The 24899-nt window shown below is 37.6% G+C and overlaps 1 protein-coding gene across 2 annotated transcripts in view; it reads right to left on the bottom strand.

Annotated features, from left to right (window-relative positions):
• Positions 1-230: 230 nt before the first annotated feature.
• The window catches only part of zer1 (zyg-11 related, cell cycle regulator), a 28599-nt gene continuing 3930 nt past the window's right edge, over positions 231-24899 (bottom strand). For both annotated transcript variants that reach the window (XM_084746476.1, XM_084746477.1), the window contains exons 4-16: positions 20503-20957; positions 15987-16160; positions 15764-15878; positions 14255-14401; positions 13992-14165; positions 11243-11458; positions 7742-7783; positions 6637-6756; positions 6371-6486; positions 3712-3900; positions 3392-3489; positions 2997-3099; positions 231-971 (exon numbers count right to left, since the gene is read on the bottom strand). In XM_084746476.1, the coding sequence (XP_084602602.1) occupies positions 884-971; positions 2997-3099; positions 3392-3489; positions 3712-3900; positions 6371-6486; positions 6637-6756; positions 7742-7783; positions 11243-11458; positions 13992-14165; positions 14255-14401; positions 15764-15878; positions 15987-16160; positions 20503-20957 (2037 nt within the window). In that variant the 3' untranslated portion in view covers positions 231-883. The remainder of the gene's footprint in view (positions 972-2996; positions 3100-3391; positions 3490-3711; positions 3901-6370; positions 6487-6636; positions 6757-7741; positions 7784-11242; positions 11459-13991; positions 14166-14254; positions 14402-15763; positions 15879-15986; positions 16161-20502; positions 20958-24899) is intronic.

Genomic DNA, 24899 nt, shown 5'->3' on the forward strand with positions numbered 1-24899 from the left:
GCAACTCACACCAGAACTACCTAGATGGATAAACAGCACTACAGAGCAGGGGAAAATATGTATTTTTGATTTTGGGGTGAACTGTCTCTTTAATCTAAATGATCCTTTAAAGAACAGAGTATCCAGGATTGCCAGACTACATTTGAATGATTGGGTGTTCTGTATATAGTTTCTTAGTGCTGACCGTATGTCAGTCCAACCTAAACAAATTTAAATACAGAGTAAAGTCATGAGTGTTTACAGTTATATTATAAAACATACACACAGTAAAAGGATGAGACAAACAGAATATTTACATATATAACAAAGAAGTCCATCATTGTGCCACAAGGTCTGGGAAGACTTTCCCTCCCGTCAACATCGCTGTGATGCTTCTCTGCAGCCTACACGCGTAATGGCTAATATTCACTGTACATGTGTGCGTGGCCTCCACCAGCACGAGCCACTGTGACGGAGCAGTGTGACAGCTGAGACCTCTGACGCCTTTTGTTCAATGATACTCAGTTAACGGTAGTGAGCTTCCACTGACAAACAAGCTTCACTCCAACTGTTTTTGTTCTGCCGTTAAGTCTCTGACACACACACGCACACACACACCGAGAGATAACAGTCACCCACCCCCAACAGAAGAGATGCTTATGTGCAGTAAAGGTTAAGCACCCTCACAACAAAACACCATGCACCACGTCTTAAGTCCTATGTGTCATATATTAAGGTTTTTGTCCAAACTGCTGTGAAAAGGGTCAGAGACACGTGTCTGCTCTACAAAATAAAAGAATGAGAAGAAGAATGCACACAATTGACCCTTGTGGTGATGACAGTAGGAGGGGCCTTAGGTTGGTTTGCTTGATGTTTGCTGGGAAATCATGCGGCTCCTGTGACATCAACCTCTTTGTCCATAGTTTACCTCCTGTCCATGATTTGTCTCCATGGGGTCTTCTTTGAAGTTTTCACACTGCTCCATTACTTTGCTGAAAGATTAAAAGATTTCAAAGTTAGAAAAACTTAGATCCTGATCAAGAGCTTTTTATACAGTACATTCTGTGCATGTACTCAAACAATTTCACTGTCAAATGATGAGGGAGTTTTAGGTGCAAATGCCATTTAGGGTGCTTTCACGAATAACTTGTTTGATACTATTTCAGTAAACTAAATTTCACATCAGGGCTGAACAATTAATCATAATATAAGTGGGAGGGTCACAGGTGGCAAAGAAAAACACAATGGCTGAATTTTATTCTTGTTGTTGTTTTTTTTCCTGTGGTATGGAAATTCAATGCTATTGGTGTCAACTACTGAATTTCTGGTATTGTGACATCACTACTCCAGGCATGAGGGAACATGCTTGTTTGGAACAAAAATCCAGACAGGGATCTATGGATGGAAATCAAGGAGTGGAATTGTTGAGAACTAGTTTCAAATTGTCTGATCCATCGTGATGCTATGCCTCCGAGCCTACTGATTTCTTTTATCAGTGCTGGAGTATTTTTCTTCTGACAGCTGTACATGATGTCAAACTCATGCAACTATGCAGATGGAAAAAGTCATGGTGAAGAGGAAGAAAAGCATGGCTACATTTCACAAAGATCATTTCAAATAAACCAATATAAACATCTTTCTACTCAACATGGACTAAAATTCCAGGAATGTTGTGTATTTGACACCCTATGCATGAGTGCCACTGCTTCCCAAATGAGCAGCACGTTTGTCAGCCTCCAGGTCTGAAAAATGAAGGCAGTGCATTCTTTCTAATGGCCAGCAGAGGGCGAGTCCAGTGGTTGCAAAAAAGAAGTCTGATTGTATTTTCCCTTATGGCAAATTGACTGCACTCCTCACTTAATTTATGACCTCAGTAAACAGTAGTGTTCTAACAGAACATAGTTAATCAATAGCCTGTATAGATCACGCCACAGACTAACCACAGACTAAATTCAACCGTCATAGTGTGAAACATGGTTTTACTGCTGCTGTGACTTTTCAAAGTAAGAATTCTCCAAATCTCAATGGAGGTGACTATCAAGAGCAAGTGATTAAAAACACACCTAGTATTTTAAAAACAGATCTCTGGGCACATTTAAGATTTTATGAACTTGCTGGGAAGCACGAACTGGACAAGACACACGTTGTGTGTTAAGTCTGTCACAGAAAAATCAAACACTTTGAAAATACCACTGACTTGAGAAACCACGTTAGCCGTTTTCACTCTGAGAAGCCAACGCCTGGTGCTACTAAGAAAACAGCGGAGCCAGCCCAGCCAAGAATTGTGTATTCAGTTTACTGTCATTACTGTCACTGACTCAATAAATCAGACAATATTTACATTTGAGAAGCTAAAATTAGAAAATTTGGAGACTTTATGATTAAAAGAAATGACTCAAAACCATTAATCAATTATCAAAATAGTTAATTTAACGATTAATGATTAGTGATTAATTTAATAATGGATTAATAATTGATTAATCATTGCAGCTTTATTAGCAATGACTTGAGCAAAAGACAGTTGCTAGAAGCTGCAGCTAGACTGCAGAAATATTTCTGTTTTTGACAACAAATTCACACAAATACAGGGAGGCTAGACCTATACAATTTATTTATTTTACAATTTACTGTTAAGACTTTTATGACTGCTTGTATTCATTGATGAAAAGGTAGCCATGTGCAGTAATATAGAAAATTGAAGATGCATCGCGATGCATCGTGAAATTGAGAGGAAGGCTTAAACCTTCCTGGTGCAACAGGCCCCTATGAGGTTCTACATGGAACACTCGGCTATGAGACTGCAGTAAGGGACTGATGACTGTAGACAACAAATTATTTGGAGCAAAGGCTTCTAAATTCTCCTACAAGGTGCAACAGAAAGAATGTTAAACCAGGAAAACTAGTTTGGCCTGTGACTAAATCATCTGTAAAATTTATTTTTGGCAAACAGAGACTTCCAACAAGCTGCAGAGAGTTCTAACAAGTACAAAGTGTCCATACAGGGCTGTTAGTCTTACCTGGCCATGTCCTTGGTCTCTGGCTGTGAGCTCTCCAGTTCCAGAACTTTCTCTAGCAGACTTATTCCTCCTTCCTTTATCAGCAGAGGACAATACTTGCTTGCTGAAGATAGAAAATTAATGAAAGAGAAAGATTGTGAGAATTCTTGTGCAGTACTTCACAGCATAATTTATATCAGCAGGAAAGACAGTGAAAGAGAAAATGAAATGTTGGTAGGAAAGGAAGTTATAGTTTCAAATGCTAGTTGAGGAATGTGGTTTATCAGTTGGAATATTTAATAGAAGCTAGTTGGAAGTGAAGTTAATAGTACCAGTGGTCATGCAGAACACCTGTGACGATGCTAACAATAAACGTTGAGTGTGGTCTGAGAGCCTCCGGAGCAGCAGATACTCACGGTAAACTGACACCAGGTTGTAGAGAGCCCATGTGGCCCAGTGCTGACTGACAGGGGAGATGCTCTGAGGCAGCAGTCGCAGGATGGGCTCGAATGACCTGAGAGACCAAACTCAACATAAACATTCACAAAGCACTGACAGCAAGGTCACAAAACACTCATTGTTCAGAATTGTATTTTGAGGGGGGTTTGATTTTTACTCTTCAACTGGCCATTGGTCATCAGGCAGGTCATAGCATTATAATATAAAATATATAGGAAATATTTAATAATGTACAAAAGTATTTATACTAACACAGAGTAGCTAACATCCTACTCACCTGTAGTTGATGTTGCGGCGAGAGCTGACGTCCCAGCTTTGGATGGCGTCCCACATCTTGTCCATCACTGCGTCTCTTCGCGGCTCTTCCATCGACCAGACCTCTGGCCCGTCGAACATGATGTGCGAAAGCACGCCACAGGCGTTGTACGACACCTCGATCCCGTCTGCCTTACTGTCCAGCAGGTTACTGTCAGAGCAGCAGAGGAAAACAGCAAACACCTGATCAGAGGTCTGTACGAGATAATAATCCTCCTCATCCAGAGCAGACAAACATTTCAAGTCTGACGACAAACGCTGTGTTCAGAAGTCGTGTTGTTCTAAAAGTCTTAAAGAAGGTTTCCCGTGCTGTGTTGTGTGGCTGCTCCAAAATGGGACAAAACCTCAGTTAATATGCATCCTGTTCTGTGTGTGTATGTAATTAAGGATCCTATATGCAGTACACCTTTTATAAAGCAGTTAAAATGTGTAGATTGTTTTATTGATGAAAGGAAAAAATGAGAGCTTCTTGATTCTGACACTTATTTTGTCTCATTTATGAAGTAGGCTACCTTGTTTTCCTGATGAAAGGAAACAAAAAAATGAGATGACCTGCTAACTCACCCTAAATGCATTCATTTTTCATTTATGAAGTATTTAAAATGTGTATGTTTTCAGTAAATGCATCAAGATAATATAAAGTGTTGTGGAAATAGTTAGGATTGTTCATTTATGCACAAGAGAACTTGTGAATTGGGTTGCGATGATTTGTCATTTTTACATTCAAAAAAAAGTTTGGGAAAGTTTTAAACCGTTCACAGTCAGTAGTCTGGTATGCTCTCTGTTTTTTTCTGCCTGTGTTTGTTCCAGTGTACAAGCCAAGTAAAACAAGAGCATTTAATATTTGGCCGTGATTTTCATCTGTTTGAGCAGAGACTGGATGTTACACTGAAGACAAACACACATCAGTGTATCTACACTACGTCTGTGTCCTGGCAAGAATTTGGTGACAAGACATGCATCATGATACAGGACTTACAATTCAATATACTGAGATGCAAGGTGATGTACTGCCATTCTGTCCAATTAACTGTGATTAATAATTAATTTTAGCAAAAGTGTCACAGTATAAAGAACCACCATGTGCAAGTTAAACTTATTTTTTGTTTTTTCTGTACAGTGAAGAAAGATTAAACGGTCGGCAGGTTAAACACAACATAAAATGAACAACTGCTGTGAGTCTTTGCCTCTATCATGACACAGTGATTTTACAATCAATACAGTATCACAAAATGTAATACTGCAATACTCAAGTGTATCAATATCTTCTTACATCCCTACTCTACACTGATGCATGTTTGACAGCCTCTCTGTGTATACACTCATGTTAATATGCTTGTGTTAATTTATTAAATATACTGGTTTTGTTATTACTTTTTATGTACTTTATTGTTCCTACGTCTTCCCTTGTTTTATTTATATCTTATACATATCTTATAGTTCATAGAATAACCTGGTCTGCAGCCTCTTTAGCCTCTTTTATGCTATGCAAAAAACTTAAATGGCAACAGGTACGATCACGGCTCACTGACTTTATCGACCTCAGCTCCGATCTGCAGTGATGTAAACATGACACCTGGGTGGACACGCCATTATCAGCCCCTTTTTACAGAGGCAATGAAGGCTTGTCACCTCTTTTGTTCCTCTTTCACCCACATGTGCTGCTTGACTCAGTTTGACTTGATGTAATCTCACAGAGCCAGTCCTCTCTCCACAGCGATCAGTGCTGGAGAAAGGTCTGGCTCCACACATGCACATTTTGCTATAAGGGGGGAAAAAAACAACCTGCTTTGTTTGCATTTCTTTAAACCAATCACAAATGTTTTGGGCGGAGCTAAGCCCAGGGTGCTGCGACGATGATGCTGCAAAATAGTGTCGGGAGGGAACTTGTTTTGGTGGAACATTTACATCAGGAGGCGAGCTCTGATATTAAAATGACTACATCACTGCAAAAGAAAAGATAACAGCTGTTAGCTTGTTTTGTTTTGTACCATTAGCATCCTAGCTGCTAATTTGCCAGTTTTAGCATGTAGGATGCAACTATGAGGTTGTTCTTGTTTCCTGGGGACCTTAAAAACGTAGACGCGGACACCGCGATGCAACTTGAGGCAAGAAACCAATGGCAGGACTTCTGCACATCCAGTGAGCCAGACTAGACACAAGCTTGATGGTGTGATAAAGGTTAGTGATAAAGCGCTTGTATTTAATCAAGTGGCTGAACAATATATAAACATTTTACTTCTGATCAATTCTTCACAATAAGTCTCCTGATATTTTGTTATGTAAAAGCTTTTAGTAGGAAGCAAAATTGTGAATTATTTTATTTTCATCAGCAATAACTGACAAGATAACCATCAGTGGAAAGTGAACAGGAAACAGCAAAATAGTCTGACGCACATCATAAAAATCAGAGAGGCAAACAGGTCTATTGGCAATGGGAAAAAGGCCCATCCGCTATTTTTTGGCAGGTTTAACTGCAAATAAGCACCAAGTCTGGTGAAAAGGGTTTTTCATTTGTTACTCATTTGATTGGTTGGTTGTGTTTTGCAGTATTTGCATTTGGGTCAACTATTCTTAACAACATTGTATATTTACGTAAATAAAAAACAACTTGAAAATACCTGAATACAGTGATGAACTGTGGGGTGAGCAGCTGTGGCCTCAGTGCTTTGACCTCAGCAACATTTCCCAGAAGCCCCAGCATGTTGCGGTGAAGCTCCTGCTTGTCTGGAAACTCCTGGAGTGACATCATACAACGAGAGGAGAGGTGGAAATATGAAGAGACTACTGTCTGAACAGTCCAACAGCACAAAACTTAATCCAGCAGTACAGTTCTAACAAGTATGGAACACATCCTGGAGGATCAGTGTGGACGAGTGTGACTCACCTGTAGACACTCCAGAAACAGACTCATGCCCCGACAGTTGAGGAACATCTGACAGTTGTCGGGCGTCTCATCGGTGATGTTCCACAGAGCGCTCCAGGAGAACTCCATCACCTGGTCACACTGAGAGGAAACACAGCTGTTTCAGCAAGAAACCTTCCCTGATCTTTGATTGGAACAGTTAGTCTGAGGTCTACAACCTGTGGAGCCTCATGCAGCAAAAATTTCATTTAATTTCAAGGCAATGGTGAAGTTTTGAGCCCAACTTGAACTATTCAGTTTTTTAAAAAGTTTTACCAACTTTACTAAACTTTTGTTGAGATAACTTATTTTTCCTCTTTAGGTAAACTTAAATCTCTTGAGTTTTAGAGTCCCTGAAAAACTGCATTCAAAAAAGTGATTCAAGTGAAGGTGAATGATGGTTAAAATTATGACCCATTTAATTTACACCAAAATAATGACAAATCCAAATTTTGAAATACGATATATACAAAAGATTCAAGTTTATCTTAAGAAGAAAAGTAAATTATCTCAACTAAGGATTACAGGTTAGGAAAAGTTTATTTCAAAACTAAGAGTTTGAGTTGGTCTAAAAACTCAAATCTATTGCAGTATGTTGCCTGTGTAAAGTGATTCTTCCATTTGCCAACTATAAAAATATGTATCCTATATACACCAAAAAAAAAAATAAATAAATAAAAAATACCCCCGAAAAGTTATAATATTTCATCAACTGAAATGTGTGTCTATGGCTCGGTGTCTTTTCCTCTAAATTCTGAGACTCCACAAGCTCAAGAAAGTCTTCAGGGAGAAGAGAGAATGTAATAGCTGCAGGTCCAGACAGATTTTTTTTTCTTTTTGTTTACCAAAAAGGGCTGTTTCGATTGTAAAGGTTACAGACCCCTGAGTTAGACAAACATATCTAACAGTTACTTCAGTACATTTTAAAGATTTTTTGGCATTTTTTGTCTTTATTTGACAATTGACATGAGATAGCAAACACAGGGTGGGAGGAAGGGAGGAATGTGACATGACACATGTTCAGCACTGAAATAATAATCTACCCCCCCCCCCAACCCCCAAAAGGAGGAATAGAACTGACACTCACCATTCTGTCCTGTAGCTTCTTCTGAATTAAATTCAGCATCGTCTGTGAAGCAGGAAAAAAGATTTTTTTTTTTAAAACATGAACATTTTAAACATAATCATCTGACAGCTGTCAGGATGATTTCACACTGACAGAAGCACTGTGGGCTGTGTTGGCGTGTGTGTGTGTGTGTGCATGTGTGTGTGTTGCTACACGGTAACAAAGTTTTACAAAACTACCACACAACTACCACACAAGACAGTGATGGATACAAAAAGACGATTAAGAAAGCTCAGATAATAACATTTGGTGTGACTGAGTTAAGAGATGTTTTAATCTTTTTTTATTTGCAGTGTAAAGGCCAAACAGCACAACACACAGCACTTGACATCTATTCATTCTTTCTCCTAACCCTGACTCAGTCCTCACCATCAAACACCTGCTGCTCTTTTTAAATGAAGCTTCTATTGTGTCTATGTGTCAATGTTTTTTTAATGTGTTTTCTTTGGATGTCGATGTTTTTTTCTGCACATGTAAGCAAAGACAAATCTTCCATTTGCACACAAACGGTTTATAATAAAAGTAATTTTCATTCTATTCTATGAAATAATGAAAAAAGAAAAAAAGAAAATAATAATTTTAACAAGATGAATATTAAAAATCACTAGGCCTGCTTGATTATGGCAAAAAACATAACGATTATTTTGACTGATGTTGAAATCACAATTATTAAACATGATTATTCATAAATTTGAGAACATTGTATATGTTTATTGAACTTTTTTTTAACAGGATGACTTTGAACTTTCAATATAACTGAATTAAAAAAATAAGAAATCAATGGTAATAAACAACTTAGTGAAAAAATATATAGATCTAACAAATACTATGGGAAAAATAAATAGATATCACCAACTACGTTGTACAGTTTTACACAGCGAGCCAGCATCGCAGAGTCAAAAGAGGTGTGACACAACACAACAGCACACCGGTCACCAGGTGATTCTATTTGAATTGAACACAAAAAGCAGAGAAAATGTAACTCAGCAGTGACTGTCCCGCCCTGCCCGCTCGGTTTTACACTTCTTCCTGGCCGAAGGCTGCATTTCCGTCATCTTTTACAGGCTGTTTGAAATTAAATCAACATGAGCTGATTGTGTGCTACTTTGCCACATCAGCAGCAGGTTACCTGCAGCCTAATGTTACATCACATTATGACGTCTTTCTGTACGTCCAAAGTATGTCTCAGTCCACCAACTTATTTCTATCCCTTTTCCAACGATGAGGAAGCTTTTACAGATGGTAAGAGCTCTTGATCTGATATGAGGCTGAGTCATTCACCCGATTATCTGCTCTGTGCTTGGGTGAGTGCAGGATTTAAAGGCAGCTTAGAGACACATTAGGTCAGAGCTGGAGAATGTTGTCACCTGTCAGAGGACTACGTAGATTAATGACAACACAGCCTGATACCCAGCGCACAGCGCAGGTCCTAATGATAGGTCAAACATCACTTCACATGAATACTGGCTTCAATAATACTGACAACTTCTTTTCATTTTGTTTTTAGTCTGTTGCTGCTTGTCTGGTTTTAAACTGTATGTGCTGTTAGGATTAGGACTGTGGGTGTTTCTTGTTCTCAGGTTTTTCTTCAAAAAAGAGATCATGTTATCAATGAGTGAGATTAAAATAATTTAATTTAATAATATAAAATTAAATTTAATAATTTAAAGGAAAATATATCTTAAAAGATCAAATTCTTGGCTATCAAACCTTGTAACAGGCCAACCCCCTGGTGATTACATTTTTTATTCAATGTAGATGTCTTACAAAGTTGACAAAATGCTATTTTTTTTTTCATTTCACAGCATAGTTGTAGTGAGCAGCCATTTTATTTTTCAAACTGTCTCAGAGTTCTCTTAATGTTAATCAAAACACACATTTTTACACCTTAAGTCTTATTTATTTTTGACATGTTATGGTTGAGACACATCTGATAGATAGATTTGAATTTGTCAAAAAATATAATGTTAACCAGTGTTTGAGCAGGATTCCTGCCTTTTTGAAAACCTGTTAGTGAGACAGGGGTCCTTAGGGGATAACCTTTTTTTGAATACCAGATTAAATCAGCTTTTTGCAAAAATCTGATGGAGTTGACAGAAATCTGGGACACAACTTTAAAGGACCAACATTTCCAAAAAAACAAACTTTTTTTTTTTTTTTAAAACAAAGATGATTATAATTGCACATTTTTACACTTCTGTTATCAGTAGATATTGTTAGTTTTAGATTTTTAAAGATTTTTAACACATTCAATTGTTTTTCAGTTGTGAATTCTTGTCTGGGACGAGGCTGTTTTCTGGCACGGAGCAAGTTTATAAATGAAAAAATTATAGCAAACCAAAACATTAACCCTAACCTGAAATTACATATACTGTCATAAAAATATATGTATATGTATATGTATATGTATGTGTATATATATATATATATATATATATATATATATATATATATATATATATATATATATATATATATATATATATATATATATATATATGTATATATATATATATATATATCCTTAAAGATTTATTTTTCACAAAAAATTTGGAATTAGATTGTTGGATTTGTCCCAGTGCTAAAAACGGGTGATGTATTTTTCCTCTCAACTGTGGTTGGATAATTATGAAAATGACACAACTGACGTAACAACAATACTGTCATCACAGTGTGCTACATGTTCTGCCCGCGTTCACGTGGGTCTCCTCTGGGTGCTCTGGTTTCCTGCCATCCCAAAAATAAGCTTGTTAGATATTAGGAATACTCCTGCCATCGGCCTCGACCACGTAACAGGCCTGAGGACTGGATCTGATCCCTGGGCAGTGGCTTCCTGCTGCTCCTGAATAGTTTGGATGGCCTGAATACAGAGAATGAATTTCCCCACAGGGACTTTAAAAGTCGCACTGTAGAACCTGTCATGTTCTTTTCAAAAGTAATGGTCAAAATCTGGACCACAAACAATATCTTGCCTCTTCTACCTGAAAATCTTTTTTCACAACAACAGAGGAACAATGTCTTTTATAACTGCTGTATGAAATTAGGGCTATAACTAATGATTATTTTCATAGTCAATTATTTTCTCGATTAATCAATTAATAGTTCTGTCTTTAAATGTCAAAAAATTGTGAAAAATGTCAATCAGTGTTTCCCAAAGCCTGAAATGACATCTTCAAATGTTTTGTTTTACTCTCAACCCAAAGATATTCAGTTTAATGTCATAGAGGAGCAAAGAAACCAAAATATAATCATATTTAAGAAGACTTAAAATCATAGAACCTCGACCTTTCCTCTTAAAAAGTTACTCAAAATGACTGATCGATTATCCAAATAGTTGGTGATTAATTTAATAATTGATTATCGGTGTAGCTCTATATGAAATACAGATTTTCATGGACTTCTGTCAGAAATATAAAAAGAGGAAAAGAAGAAAAAAAGAGGAAAAGCTCGTCTCGATGTTACCTTGACGAATCCCATCTTCCCCACGGCCTCCTTGTGATGGTTGTCCACCTGACAGACCAGTGCGTTGCAGAGGTGCACGGCGATCCTCTGGATGGACTCGTCCTGCCTGGCCGGCTCCAGGATCTTCAGCAGCAGCTGGTTGACCCGACTGTACTGGAACTCCAGCTCCTCTGGAATACTGAAGTTACACAGAGTCAAGCAGCAGTTCCTCTGGACCTGGTGAGGGACAGGGAGGTGTGAGACACAGAGGGAGACACGGGAAGGTTTAGGACTCAAAGTGAAAACTTGACTTCAAGTCTGAAGAACAACATCATGTAGATCAAACAGGCCCTAAGCTGAATTTTACACTTTAATTAAGCTTATAGTAAAAAACTCAAGCATATAAAAAGCTAATTTTTCTTTGGTTTATTTTTAATAACAACACTTTGTAGAACACTTTGCCCTTTTACATTTTTTTGAGTTTCACAGGCTTTTTTGTTGAGCATTTAATTACAAGGAATGTAATTAAAATGTTTTGCTAATGATCTGCAAAAAATGTTTGACGTTAAAAGTGGTAACAGTGTCTCTACAAACAGGCCGATTTTTTTCTGTGCATAAAAGACCAAAAAACTGACAGCACAAGTACCGAGTGTGTATCAGCTTTGCCCATTTGGATCCTCTAGAGCAATAGTGGATACACTTAGTTTATTTTACGTGCTTTTGTGAAAAGCCTATTTTGAAATATAAACAAATAAATAAACACATTTTTCTGCAAACCCATAATTTTATTGTTTTACATAAAAGACACTTCCTCTTAAATATAAAATGTAAGTAAGCATACAGGAATTTTGCCTTCATAAAATATAGGGCTGAACAATTCATTTAAATTTTATTGAAGTTGCAATATGGTCTACTGCAGTTTTCAAATGAGAGGAGGTGCAGTATTTGATAAAAACCCAGTTTTTGTTTGTAAAATGACTGTGGTGCTGCACAGACATGCTGATCTACACATCAGACACTACAGACTGAAGAAAACATCTCTGTAGGGCTGCAACTGATGATTATTTTCATTATTGATTAATCTGTCAATCATTTTTATGATTAATCGATTAGTTGTTTGGTCCAAAAAATGTTAGAAAATGTTGATCAGTGTTTCCCCAAATTCCAAGATGACGTCCTCAAGACGAGTAAAGAAACCAGAAAATATTCATATTTAAGGAACTGAAATCTGAGAATTTCAGCAATTTTCTTAAAAAACAAAAAACAAAATCAAAACTGACTAATTGATTATCAAAATAGTTACCAAAAAATTAATGGATAAAAGTTGACAACTACGTGATAAATCAACAATTCATTGCAGTTCTATATGATTTGGTGGATCACCATAAAAACAGAACTTTAATATGTTTTTCAATGAAAATAAGAATTATCGTGTAAAAATTCCCTCTAATTTTGCAAATCATATCGTAATTACAATATCAGTAAAAATAATCTCAATTAGAAATTTTTTTAAATATCCTCCAGCCCTAATAAAATAGTCATTTTGATTCATATAAAAACTCAGTGGCTGGTTGAAAAATTTACATAATCAGCCAACACATTTACTCTATTGATCTTTATTAATATAATAAGGTACTGGTGCCAGTGGTTGGGAGCATGATTAAAAATGATATAGACTGTTCTATATTATACCATTCACATGGCTCATATCAAGTTTAAAAAGTTGTTTCATTTGCTGTGTTTCCAGTCACAGAGTGCAGGTGTTCATACAGACACAATGAGCCTCATGCAAGAACCACTTGTTTGAACAGATCTGTTCTTAAGTGGTGTGTACGAGTGATTTAGGAGAACTTGTGGAATTCACCAGTTTACTCGCAACTCCAGACCTGCTGTAGAGTCATGTTCAGTCAGTCTTTCACTAAGTTTTTCACTAATGACTGTATATTTCATTAGTTTGGAGATATTTTGAGTTTGAAAAATAATCATAATTATCCAATTTGACTACATTTAAAATTATAATATAATTGTAAATTTACACATAAAGCCTATTGTCACGAATTTGATGATGTATTATTACATACTGTCAGGTGTATTGGCTATGTATCTTCTGAATCTTATGAAGTCTCTGTCCGGGCGAACATCCTCATTTATTCTGTCCTCTGTCTTCGTGGTGGGAACTTCCCCTCGACCCCCTCCTCTCGCTGCAGTCAATGATCACCTTACTGAGGTGAGACCTTTTTTCCCCTTGGAAGTCATTTTCATACCGAGACATGTCCTCTTTGTTTCAGGGACAGTCTGACCCTCAGATAACACAGCATTAACAGCACTCACTTTTCCCAGTTTCTTTGCTTTAGCAGGTCTTTTAATTCCACTGCTGATGCTGTTAAAATGACAGACTTTTCTTTGTGGATCTCTGAAAGCAGGACTTCAAACTCCAAATTTGTAAAGTTCTTATTTTAACTCTTTGATGCCATTTTCAAGAATGAACACTTCCTGACATATGGGGCAGGAAGCACAGCCATACATATGGTATTATCCGAGTGTCATGTATGTTAATTTACAAGTCTCACGTTAGATACGCACAGACGGATCTTTACACAGGTATGTAAAGACCTGAAATGACATGTTTGTACGAGCCCTTCATTGGGACAAAAATAAGAGAAATTTAAGAAAAGAAAATTAAACAAATTATAATCCATATATTTAATACTATTTTGACAGACAAACTTTAAGCTGAGTGTTGATCAGAGTTGAGGCAGGGCAGACTTACAGTGACCTCCTGGTACTGCTCCATTCCATTTAGTACCACTTGGATGACCTCTCTGCGCAACCGCACGCTCTGGTCACTGCGGTACTCAGTGTTGGTCAGGTAGAAGAGAGCAGCACTGCCCGTCACCTGGATGCTCTTATCGTATTTATGGCACTTCAATGCTGCGATGACGAGCTGAAAGGAAAGTTTATAGGACACGTATGAGAGAAAGACACAGGCAGACATTGAGAACCACTGCACAAAGATTTTATGAGTCATCGTACTTGCAAAGCTCGGAGCAGTTGGCTGCAGTGTTGTATCCTGGCGATGTCAAACAGCTGATTGATGGCTCTGTGTGCCAGCTCAGGCCGAAACTCTGTGTAGGCCTCAATAGCATTCAGGACCTGGTCCTCATTCTTGGATCCAGTCACCTGAGAAAGGCCAGAGACACAGATTCAACCTTCAAAACACAACCTATTAATAAGCATTATCAGTATGAACTAGTGACCTGTTTTTAGAGCTGTTCTGAATAGTTGGAAGCTTTATTCTTATTCTTAACTTTAGCATTCAATTTTTAAATCAACATTTAAGTGCTGCACAGCTTTTTTTGCATGTCTACTCTGTTCAAAGACGTTATTTCTGCATAACTGCAGACAAAGATTAGGCTACTTTATGATATGTCAACCAGAAACTAACATAAGAGAGAAAGAAACTAAACAACACAGGAAAATATCAGGTTAGGAGAGAGAGGGAGGTTGAACAACAGAGAAACAGCAGGGAAAAACTGCATGTAGAGCTTAATATAATATCTGTGAATTAAGGGCTTGTTTCAACCAAACCAGAGTTGGGGATTGTCGTGTTAATGTTAAAAAAAGTACTATAGGCTGATACAGGCTTGGGGAGTAATGGATTACATTACAAAATGGGGAGCATTTCAGCAGAGTTACAATTTCAAAATACAGTTTAACATAAAGAATGATAGACAACATGCAGTGTGCACACATTACAAGACTTCAGCTACTAATGTTAGCTATACAGAACAACTGCTGATATCAGTTACACAGCTCAACCGCTAACATTAATTACACAGATCAACCTCTAACATTAGCTACACAGAAATCCCATTAAAGCTAGCTGTTCTATCAACACTACTGTTATAACTTCTACTAAACCTGGGGCAGTTTACTTGAAGTTTGAGTGTGAAGTGTGAATAGCAACAAAATGCATTTAAATGTCCATAATTACCACTATTAATCTAAATATACATTTGTGCACAAAGAATAAATCTAACAATGAACATAAACATGTAAGGTTTAACAAGTTAAATGTATTTAGTATTATTATCCAAAAGTAACAAAAAGTAATCAAGTTACATTACTTTAGTATTGTGATACTTGGATTATGCTACTGACCACATTTTTTACCAGGCAATCAGTAATCGTATCAGAATACACTTTAAAAGTAACTCTCCCAACCCTGGGCTGATATATGAATATACTGATACACCAATTCATCAACAACATTATTATTTAGAAAAGATAAAATAATACTCTCTAAGACTTTGCACGTTTTTCCTTTTCTCGTTGCATTTACAACCAGTTTTATTTTTATTTATCCAAAACGTCCCTGTAACATTCATTGTCAGGTTTTTTGATAAGAGACCAAAGATCTGTTAATAATGACCGGCAACATCTGGATCAGGATGTAACTGATTAGGATACTGGAACGTCATAAAAATAAGTATTCTCAGCCATAAGCAGTACTGTGTGTCCAGTTGTTTAGATTAGCAGTACCTTATAAGCTGGGATGTGTGTCACATTACAGAGGGTGGTGTCATGTAAGCCCAGAAACTGCAGGGGCCTCTTCAGCTCCTGGAAAGGATAGATGCTGCTCTTACAGGGCTCGATGCTGAAAGAGAGAGACACAACTTATTCACTGTTCATCTGAGAGGGAATGAACAAACTCTGGATTAGACTTGTCTTCTATCTAGTGTACACTCTGGAGCTGGTTACCCACCTTGGCCGACCCATAGCTTCTTCAAAGTGTGGAACTGTGCAGTTGTCCAGCATGATGTGACCCGAGATGTCCAGTGACACCAGATTGACCAGACGCTGTACGATGGCCGTCAGGATCTTCCTGTTCATCTTAACCTTGGAGCTTCGCCTGCTCTCCCGTGAGATGTCCAGATGTCTGAAGAATGCAGTGACAGGTACACAATCATCAAGAAGTGGTGACATTAAAATGAGTGGGAACAGATTTCTGTAAGTTTCAAATGACATAAATTCTGATGGGAGGAAATAGCATATTAATTCCAAACTCATCCTTTGATCTACTATGATTCAAAGTTACATAACCAATAAAAATGAAAAAGATTCATGTACAGTAAATAGATCACATGATCTTACATGAACATGGGTACACTACTGAAATGAATCACCTGACAAAGTTTTTATTCTACTGGAAACCCCTGTATGGTCTATAAGAAACCAAGCAATGTTGATTCCTATGAACTTTTATGTTTAAAATATCATCTATAGGCTTATTGAGCTCGGTTGTTAAGAGGTACATGTTGGGCAATTTGAATAACTAGCATAAAGGGCTAATGAACTGCCTTGCATTGGAAACAGCTGCGATTTGGTTTCTTGTTAACTTAAAAAGTGGATCTAAGAGTCTAACAACATGTTTGTTATATCTGGAAATATAAAAAATATTTAAAGAGCGATGATGCGCAGTCCTCCCTCCCCCTCACTTCTCCCACTGGCATCAACTGCTAGGTCAGTGGTTCTCAAATAGTGGTCCAGGGGTCCGTGACACATGGATGTACGTGTTCAACAGACAAGATTGTGACAGAATGTATCAGATTTATTAATTAGACAGAATCAATCGTTTTTAGTCATGTTTAATTCCATAACTACGCCGATGATACACAACTGTATATATCTGTCGAGCCAAATGATGTAGATGCTGTATGCTCCCTCACTACCTGCCTGTCAGCAATACTTTTTTTTAATTAAATGAGGACAGGACAGAAATTCTATTAGATGGCCCCTTATCAAAAAGGAATGACCTGCTTAAAAAAATGTCAATTTGTCCTCCTGGGTAAAAGCAGTAATGAGTCTGGGTGTTATCTTAGACTCCACTCCCCACATAAATAAACTGACCAAGGTGGCACTCTTCCACCTCAGAGACATTGCCAAGGTACGGCCCTTCCTGACTCAGCAAGACGCTGAAAAACCAATTCATGCTTTCAGCTCAAGCAGATTGGACTATTGTAATGCACTCTTTACTGGTCTTTCATCCATTGAGAGGCTACAACTAATACAAAGTTCAAATGCTAGATTGCTAACCAAAACAGAACAGAGAATATATCAGTCCATTTTTAGCCACATTGCACTGGTTTCCTGTGTCCACCAGAACTGATTTTAAAGTGTTTCTGCTCTCAACAGCTTAGGACTGTCCTACATCAGAGACTCTCTGTTGTTTTATGCTCCCTCAAGACCTCTCAGATCCTCCAGCACTAGATTTTTAGATGTCAACACTACAAAAAAAGAAAATTGGAGATGCAGCTTTTGAGAGCTATGCTTAAAGACACACCTTTTTAACTTTAACTTTTTTTCTACAGTAGCAGAAAGGCTAAATTAGCGTATTATAGTCTATGCCTCATGGGTTGCTTTTAGTTGTCCTTCTATGTTGTCTTTAATTGACAGTTAACACATTTTAGTCAATCTCATTTACAGTTTTTAAATGGCAGTTTATGCCCTCAACGTTTTTTAGTGCCTTGATTACTCCTTCAAATATTTTAATTTATTTTTATTGCCTGATTTTTATTGTGTGTATATGTGTGTAAATAATAAGTAAATAATAAAGTTTATTTATTTATTTTGAAGAGAAAATATCAAAATTCTCTGATTTCAACGTACTCAATGTGAATATTTCTGGTTTCTTTACTCCTCTGACAGTTAAACTGAATATCTTTGAGTTGTGGACAAAACAAGACATTTGAGGACGTCATTTTGGACTTTGATCAACATTTCACCATTTTCTGACATTTTATGGACCAAATAACTAATTGTTTAATTAAAAAAATAATTATACTGATTCATGGATGAAAATAGCTGTTACTTGCAGCCATAAAAACATTATATTAGACTAAATCATTTCACCAGATTTTGTACTGAGGTCATTCAAAAGTAAGGGGAAGTAATCAAGTTACATTACTTTAATACTGTGATACTTGGGTTATGTTACTGACTACATTTTTTTTAATAGGTAATTAGTAACTATCTGAATACACAAGTTACCCTCTTTCCCCTGGATGTAGATCAGTGGGATAGCAAGGTTTGACATTAACCATGACTGATGACCTATGGCCACAAAAAGGTCCGCTGTGGCCACCAAATATTCCATGCAGGTTGCCCTCCCTGTGGTCACCAAGTCTTATCCTCATACTGTCTGTTCTACAAAAACAGAAAACAGTACTCGTTGCCAGCTGGCTACTGATGTCGGGGCTACTGAAGTCTGAGTTTAGTAAGCCGACACAAACTGCTGACATGATCCTTCCAGAAGAAACAGAAACTCAACAAAGACATCATGAAAAAAGAAAACAGCAGCGGAAATTTAGGAATAAATGGAAGCAGGAGATTAAGTGGCTAGAACACAGTTTCTTTAACGTGGCCCAGATACACTTTTGTCTAATGAAACACATGCATTTTGTTGTAATCTAGGGCTGCAACTAACATATTTCCATCACTGATTAATCTGTCGATTATTTTCTTGATTAATCTATTAGTTGTTTGGTCTTTGGTTTCAGTTTACTGTCACAGAGGACTGAAGAAACCAGCAAATACTCACATCTAAGAGGCTGACATCAGAGAATTTGTAAAAAAACAAACAAAAAAAAACTCAAAACGATTAATCAATTATCAAAATAGTTGCCATTTAATTTAATTGTCCAATTATCTATTAATCGTGCAACCTTATTTTAATCATTCATCTCCATTCTTTTAGTAATTAGATTACATTTAATACAAAACTCAGCTACTGCGTCAAACTGTGTCACCCTATCAAGTGTCTGTCAGGTTAGGAATGACACCTTGTAGAAAGCCACTGATTTAAAGGAATTCTGTGGATATAAAATGAAAACTCAGCAGTTTAATGTGGAAGTGAGATAGAAACGCCACCGCAAAAACTGCTGTATGGTTGAGGAAAGTTAATGTTTCAGGAAAAACGGATCAACTCTCATTTCGTTGGACCTCGAGACAGATGAAGTGATCTGCCTCATCTGCAAACAGGTGAATTCTGTACACAAGGAATTAAACAGTAAGTGCCATTATGAGACCAATCATAAATCTGACAAGAAGTTTCTGGGTTTTCTGGTCCAGTTGTGCTGGCTCCTTAAAAGTGGTACTACTATCATCAAAACTTTGAGAGCCCTGGGCTGGAATTTGACATGTCTAAGCATGTAATGTACTGCAGGGTGTGCTGTCAGTTTCCTCAACTAGCTGAGAGGTCCAGCTCATTTCTCATTGGAAACAAAGCCCTCAGGAGAACACCACATCAGAACTCATGGGAAAAGTGGGCAAAGTGTCACAGTATAAAGCCTTTGTTAACTTGAGTTACATAGGCTTTCACTTGGGCAACCAAATATGTACCGAATTTAGGGGCTTGGTGCTCTGCGGGTCAGTGCTTAAAAATATTAGCATCTATTCCTGAATACTATGGTACTACTGACAGGAATTAATATCAAGTCACCCACATGCAGATGTGCATACATTTGTCAGAAAATGGTGATATATGTTGATCACAGCTTAGGATTATGTCCTGAAATGTCTTGTTTTGTCCACAACTCAAAGAAATTAAGTTTACTGTAAGAGAGTGAAAAAACCCCAGAAATTATTCACATTTAAGAAGGTAAAATCAGAGAATTTGGAATTTTTTAATTGAAAAAATGACTCAAAATGATTAATTGGTTAATTTAACCTGTCACAACCTTATCAATTAAAAAATGAGTCCAAACATATTTGTACTTATTTTTAAAGTCTTTCCTGAAATGATTATTTTCATTATCGATTAATCTCTCAACCATTTTCTCTGCTAATCAATTAGCTATTTGGTCCATATAATGTCAAAATGGTGAAAAATGTTGACGAGTGTTTCTCAAGGCTCAAGATGACGTCCTCAAATGTCTCATTTTGTCCACAACTCAAAAATATTCAGTTTACAGTCAGAGAGAAGTAAAGAAAATGTTCACATTTAAGAAGCTAAAATCAGAGAATATGGACTTTTTTTTTCTTTAAAAAAGCTGCGTGTGCACTGTGCATGGTAGGATATCGTTCTTTAGTTTAAAATTGTGATCCTACTAATAACCCACATTTTTACACATGCATCTGTCATCTGATTATGTCTTTCTGAGCTGTAATGGAATACAGTTACCTCTTTTTTTGTATCCAGATTACATAATCCTGTTACATGTAATCCCTTATTTCCCAAAGCAGAATGACAGTTTATAGATAAAATCCTCCTTCCACTTTACCTGAGATTAACGAGCTCCACCACTGTATTGACCAGCTCCTCTGACAGGTCCACGTTGTAGAGAACAAGAGATGCCAGTCTGTCTTTCCACTGCGTGAGAAAAGATGTCCCCAGCAACTGTACATTAGATAGATCTAGCGAGGTGAGGGACTTCAGGGGTTTGAGCAGCGTCTCAGCATCCACCTCATCAGGCAGGCCTCCCAGGTTGAGCAACCTGAGGCGGTTGAACCCCTGGAAGTTAAAGTCCGTCTCTAACGCTTGCCTTGAAGCAGGGCTCTCCTCTTCCTCGTCCTCGGTGTCTTCATTGCAGGCCAGCGGGGCACCGCCCTTCCGGTAGAAGATGTGGCTGCAGCCAAAGAGACAAAGAGACACCAGGGTCTCGCGGAAGCAGGTCAGTGTTTTCAAACTGCGGGATGACAGGCTGTTGCAGTAGGTGAGGTGGAGCTCAATCAGGTCCTGGAAGAGCAGAACACAAAGTAATTAACACCTGAGGATCATTTTGATCATCCTGACCTCAGTAAAGGTCATCCTTTACAAACTGGATGAAAGTCACAGGTAAATTTACAATACAAGACTATCATAATACATTACTCATCATAACTATACCATAATGATACAGGCAATTCTGCACTATGTTGCCTGAAAATCTTCCACACTTTATCACAATATCTGTGAAACCAATGCCATGTCAACATCCTACAATATTTCTGTAGGAAATTGTTAGTTTTATATTTTTGTAAGAAGTTTTTGTAGGAAAAACCCAAAATTTTTCCAGTGGATTTGGGATTGTTGCAAAAAAAAAAAAAATCAGCATAAATGCAATCTCCAGAAGTAAAAAAGCTTACGGCTAACATTAGGCTGTGAACAAACTACGCCACCGGTGATCAGCATGATGATGTTTAATGACGCCAACAATTAGTAGGCTTGTATAACGTCTTAAAACTATTTTTGTGGCTTTTTGCTACATATTACAGCCAAAGATAGGCAGCAACAGGAAGAATGAGAGAGAGGATGACATGCAGCTTGGCTTCGGGTTGGAATCGAACCACTGTCGCTGCTGAGGCCTCAATACAGGAGGCACACACTCTCCCAAGTGAGATACTGGGGCGCAGCGAGGCACAACAAGATCACATTAACTTGGCATTCAACTTGTATGTTTTTTTGTCAAGCCATCTCCTGCGCTTGGTTAATCACAGCAGTATTGGCCCTTTTTGATGATGAACCCTTTGTATTCTTCATATAGTTTAGTCTGCATCTGAGAAAAAAAAAAAAACAGTCTCGTTTCCCCTTCTTTTTGTGACATAGTTTTCTCGTTTCGACAGTCAACTGCTCTGGGCTGCTTATGTTCTCCGTGCATGCTCACAGTAGTGTTGACTTAGTCTCACATATGCAGATGTCTCTCCACAGCGCTCAGCACTGGAGAAAGGTCTGGCTGCACGCGTACACATTCTGTTATAGCGGAAAAAAAATGCTCTGCCTGGATTGCATTTCTTTTAACCAATCACAAACGTCTTGGGTGGCACTAAGCCCAGGATGCAGTGACGGTGCTGCTGCAAAATAGTGTCAAGGGGGAACTTGTCTTGGTGGAATATTTGCACGGTGGGAGGCGAGCACTGGCTTTATAATGACTACATCACTGCAAAAGAAAAGCCAGCAGCTGTTAGTTTAGCATCCCAGGCGCTAATTTGCTGTCTTCAGTGTGTAGGTTGCAACGAGGAGGTAGTTCTTGTTTCTCACAGGGATTTTGAAAATGTAGGTAGCAGATGCTGCAGTACAGCTTGAAGCAAGCCACCAGTGGCAGACTTATACCAGCAGTGTTCACCCCGGTGAGTCAGACTACAAGTGTGGCAACAAGAACTTGATCCCTGACTGGCTTCCAACCAGCCAACACCACTAACTGCATTCAAAAAGGATAGAGCAGTGGAAGGAGATTACTTTGATTGACTTTAAAAAAAGTATCACATTACAAAGAAAAAACTTTACTGCTCTAACATGTATATTAAAGGTATGTTCCACCTAAATGTGACCGTACCAAGATGCCACTTCTTGGAGAAAAATAAAACCAATCTGTCGACTGGAGTGCAATAACTAATAACTACAGTTCATTTCGTGTCACTCAATTTCTTTGAGTGGTAATTACAGGAAACACTACACCAAGCTGCCACTCCTCCCAGTTCATAGGTCTTGATGGAACCACTGCAAGAAGAATCCTACATTACTGTGAGGTGTCAGGTATCAAACCAATACTTCACAAGTGTTTGTCCAAACAGTGTTCACTGCTAAATAAAAAAGAAGATAACAAGTAAACAGTATGTGTCACATAGAAGTACCATACATCATCTGACAGCTGAGAACATGAAGCTCAGAACTGAGTGAGAAGTTTTTCTTATCATACATCTGAAATATGCTGTTTTATTTCGGTGCCTATTCAAATGTTAAACGTTTAGAGTGTATAAGGGCTTAGAGGATCATAATGGAAGTATGTGATGGTCATTCCCATGATGCTCTATCATGCCTCATTAGTTGTTGCATCAGTTTTTAGGTTGATAACATTTATTACACTGGTTTTGTGCAGAATTTCACCATTTTTGACCACTGACGAATTGATAAAAAAATAGTCAGAAATCCCTCCAACATTCCACATTAAGATGTCAAGACCTTGAGGGACACTATAAAAATATTAATGCTGTGATTTAGGATCAAAAACTTTTGGCATTTGGAGATCTGATTGGATGAAAAGCACTTCTATTCTGTGAATTGCTCATGAACCCTTACCTTCGATCCTCTTAATACTGAAACTGTGTCTGTGTCTTAGAGATCACAATACAGTCACTTTTACAACTTTTTATTGCGCAAGTTTGATACTATTGTTTGCCAGTGTGGTGGAGGTCCCTGCAGAGTTCAAAAGGTTAAAAATTAGCTAAAACATATGTTTGATCATCATCCTGAAGAACATCTGACTGAATTGCTGTTATTTGGATGAACCTTTTTCTTGTGGGTTTGTCTTATCAGGTAAATGTTCAAGTGAAAGAACATAAAACTGATGAAATGTGATGTATTTTTACTTGAAACAGATTTGAAATATTTAGAACAGAATATTTTTTGTGTTAGATTAGATAAATCAATAACATTACTGTGCATTAAGGTTTAAACACAGGTAAGAATGAAGAGTGGTTCATGACCTGTTTAACCAAGCAAATCAACTATAACCACTGAGTAAATCTCATGTGTTCTGATAAGAAACAGCTTACACCATGTTTCTTCATGTACTAAAAGAGAAAGAAGGAAACAAATGCTGACAATAAAATGTTATATCAAACATTTCAAATGTTATATCAACATTTTATTGGCTTAATTATTGTGATAAAAGTCCATTACAATCTCTTACAGATTGAACTGAACTCAACTGAACCAGGAAGTTAGCAGTTTTTCAAAATCTGAAACAGTATAATTAATAACTTTAAGGTTCTCCTTAGTTTTCATTTCCAAATACAAGGTGTAGATAATGATAGCTTGTGTTATGTTGCTTCATACACACAGTCTGTTAGTATCATTGGGTCTGTCTCTATAATTAAGTTCATAATGAATGATATTAGAACTTGACAGGTTTGATGGTCAAAAGTGCATAAATTAGACTGAGGGTGCAAAAACTGATAATGCAGGGCTCAACAATAAGGCCTGCCCATGGGTCGAATTACAAGGGAGGTAATGGGAGCTTGGCTCACCTGAAAAGAGCACAAGCTCCCCTGAAAGCATCACCTGAGACATTTAGGGGGAGCTCAAAAAATGTGTGTTTTATTTTTCACAGATTTAGATTCCTAAAACAAAATAAAATGATTAAATATGTCAATGGTGTGTGTTTATTTTCTCATTATATTCTGTTTTCCCAAATCTGTCCTCACAAATTGACACAATTCCTTGTCCATTCCTGCTGTGGCGATCCATATGTGGCGGCGCTACACAAAATTACTGGGTTTACGTAGCCACCTGAAGTTCTCATCACTGAGTGGACTTGGCACGGTAAATCGTAAAACAAACAGTGCTTTCATTCAGTGTTTTTCTGGTGGTTTATGGATAAGTCAGAATGTCAAAATGGAAACAACCAAGTTTCGGACAATTTAGATTCACCAAACAATCAAAGACGACAACGAATGCTGACAACAGTGCACCGACTACAGCTAGCCCGGTACCGTAAGCGAGTCCTGCTGGCAGTGAGAGCTCCACAGAGGGAGAGGCCTCAGCGCAAGACACCAAACCTGGGCCTGAACCTGGTGATGCATCATTACCTTTGAACTAGACAAGGAAGCAATGGATTGAGTGCAAATGCAGGGATGTCTTCATTGATTCTTATATTGTTGTTAATTTGCCTCTATGAAATGTTACTGACAGTATTAACTG

Source organism: Lutjanus erythropterus, chromosome 20 (genome assembly GCF_056507025.1).
Source record: "Lutjanus erythropterus isolate fLutEry1 chromosome 20, fLutEry1.hap2, whole genome shotgun sequence".
NCBI classification, from domain to species: domain Eukaryota; kingdom Metazoa; phylum Chordata; class Actinopteri; order Lutjaniformes; family Lutjanidae; genus Lutjanus; species Lutjanus erythropterus.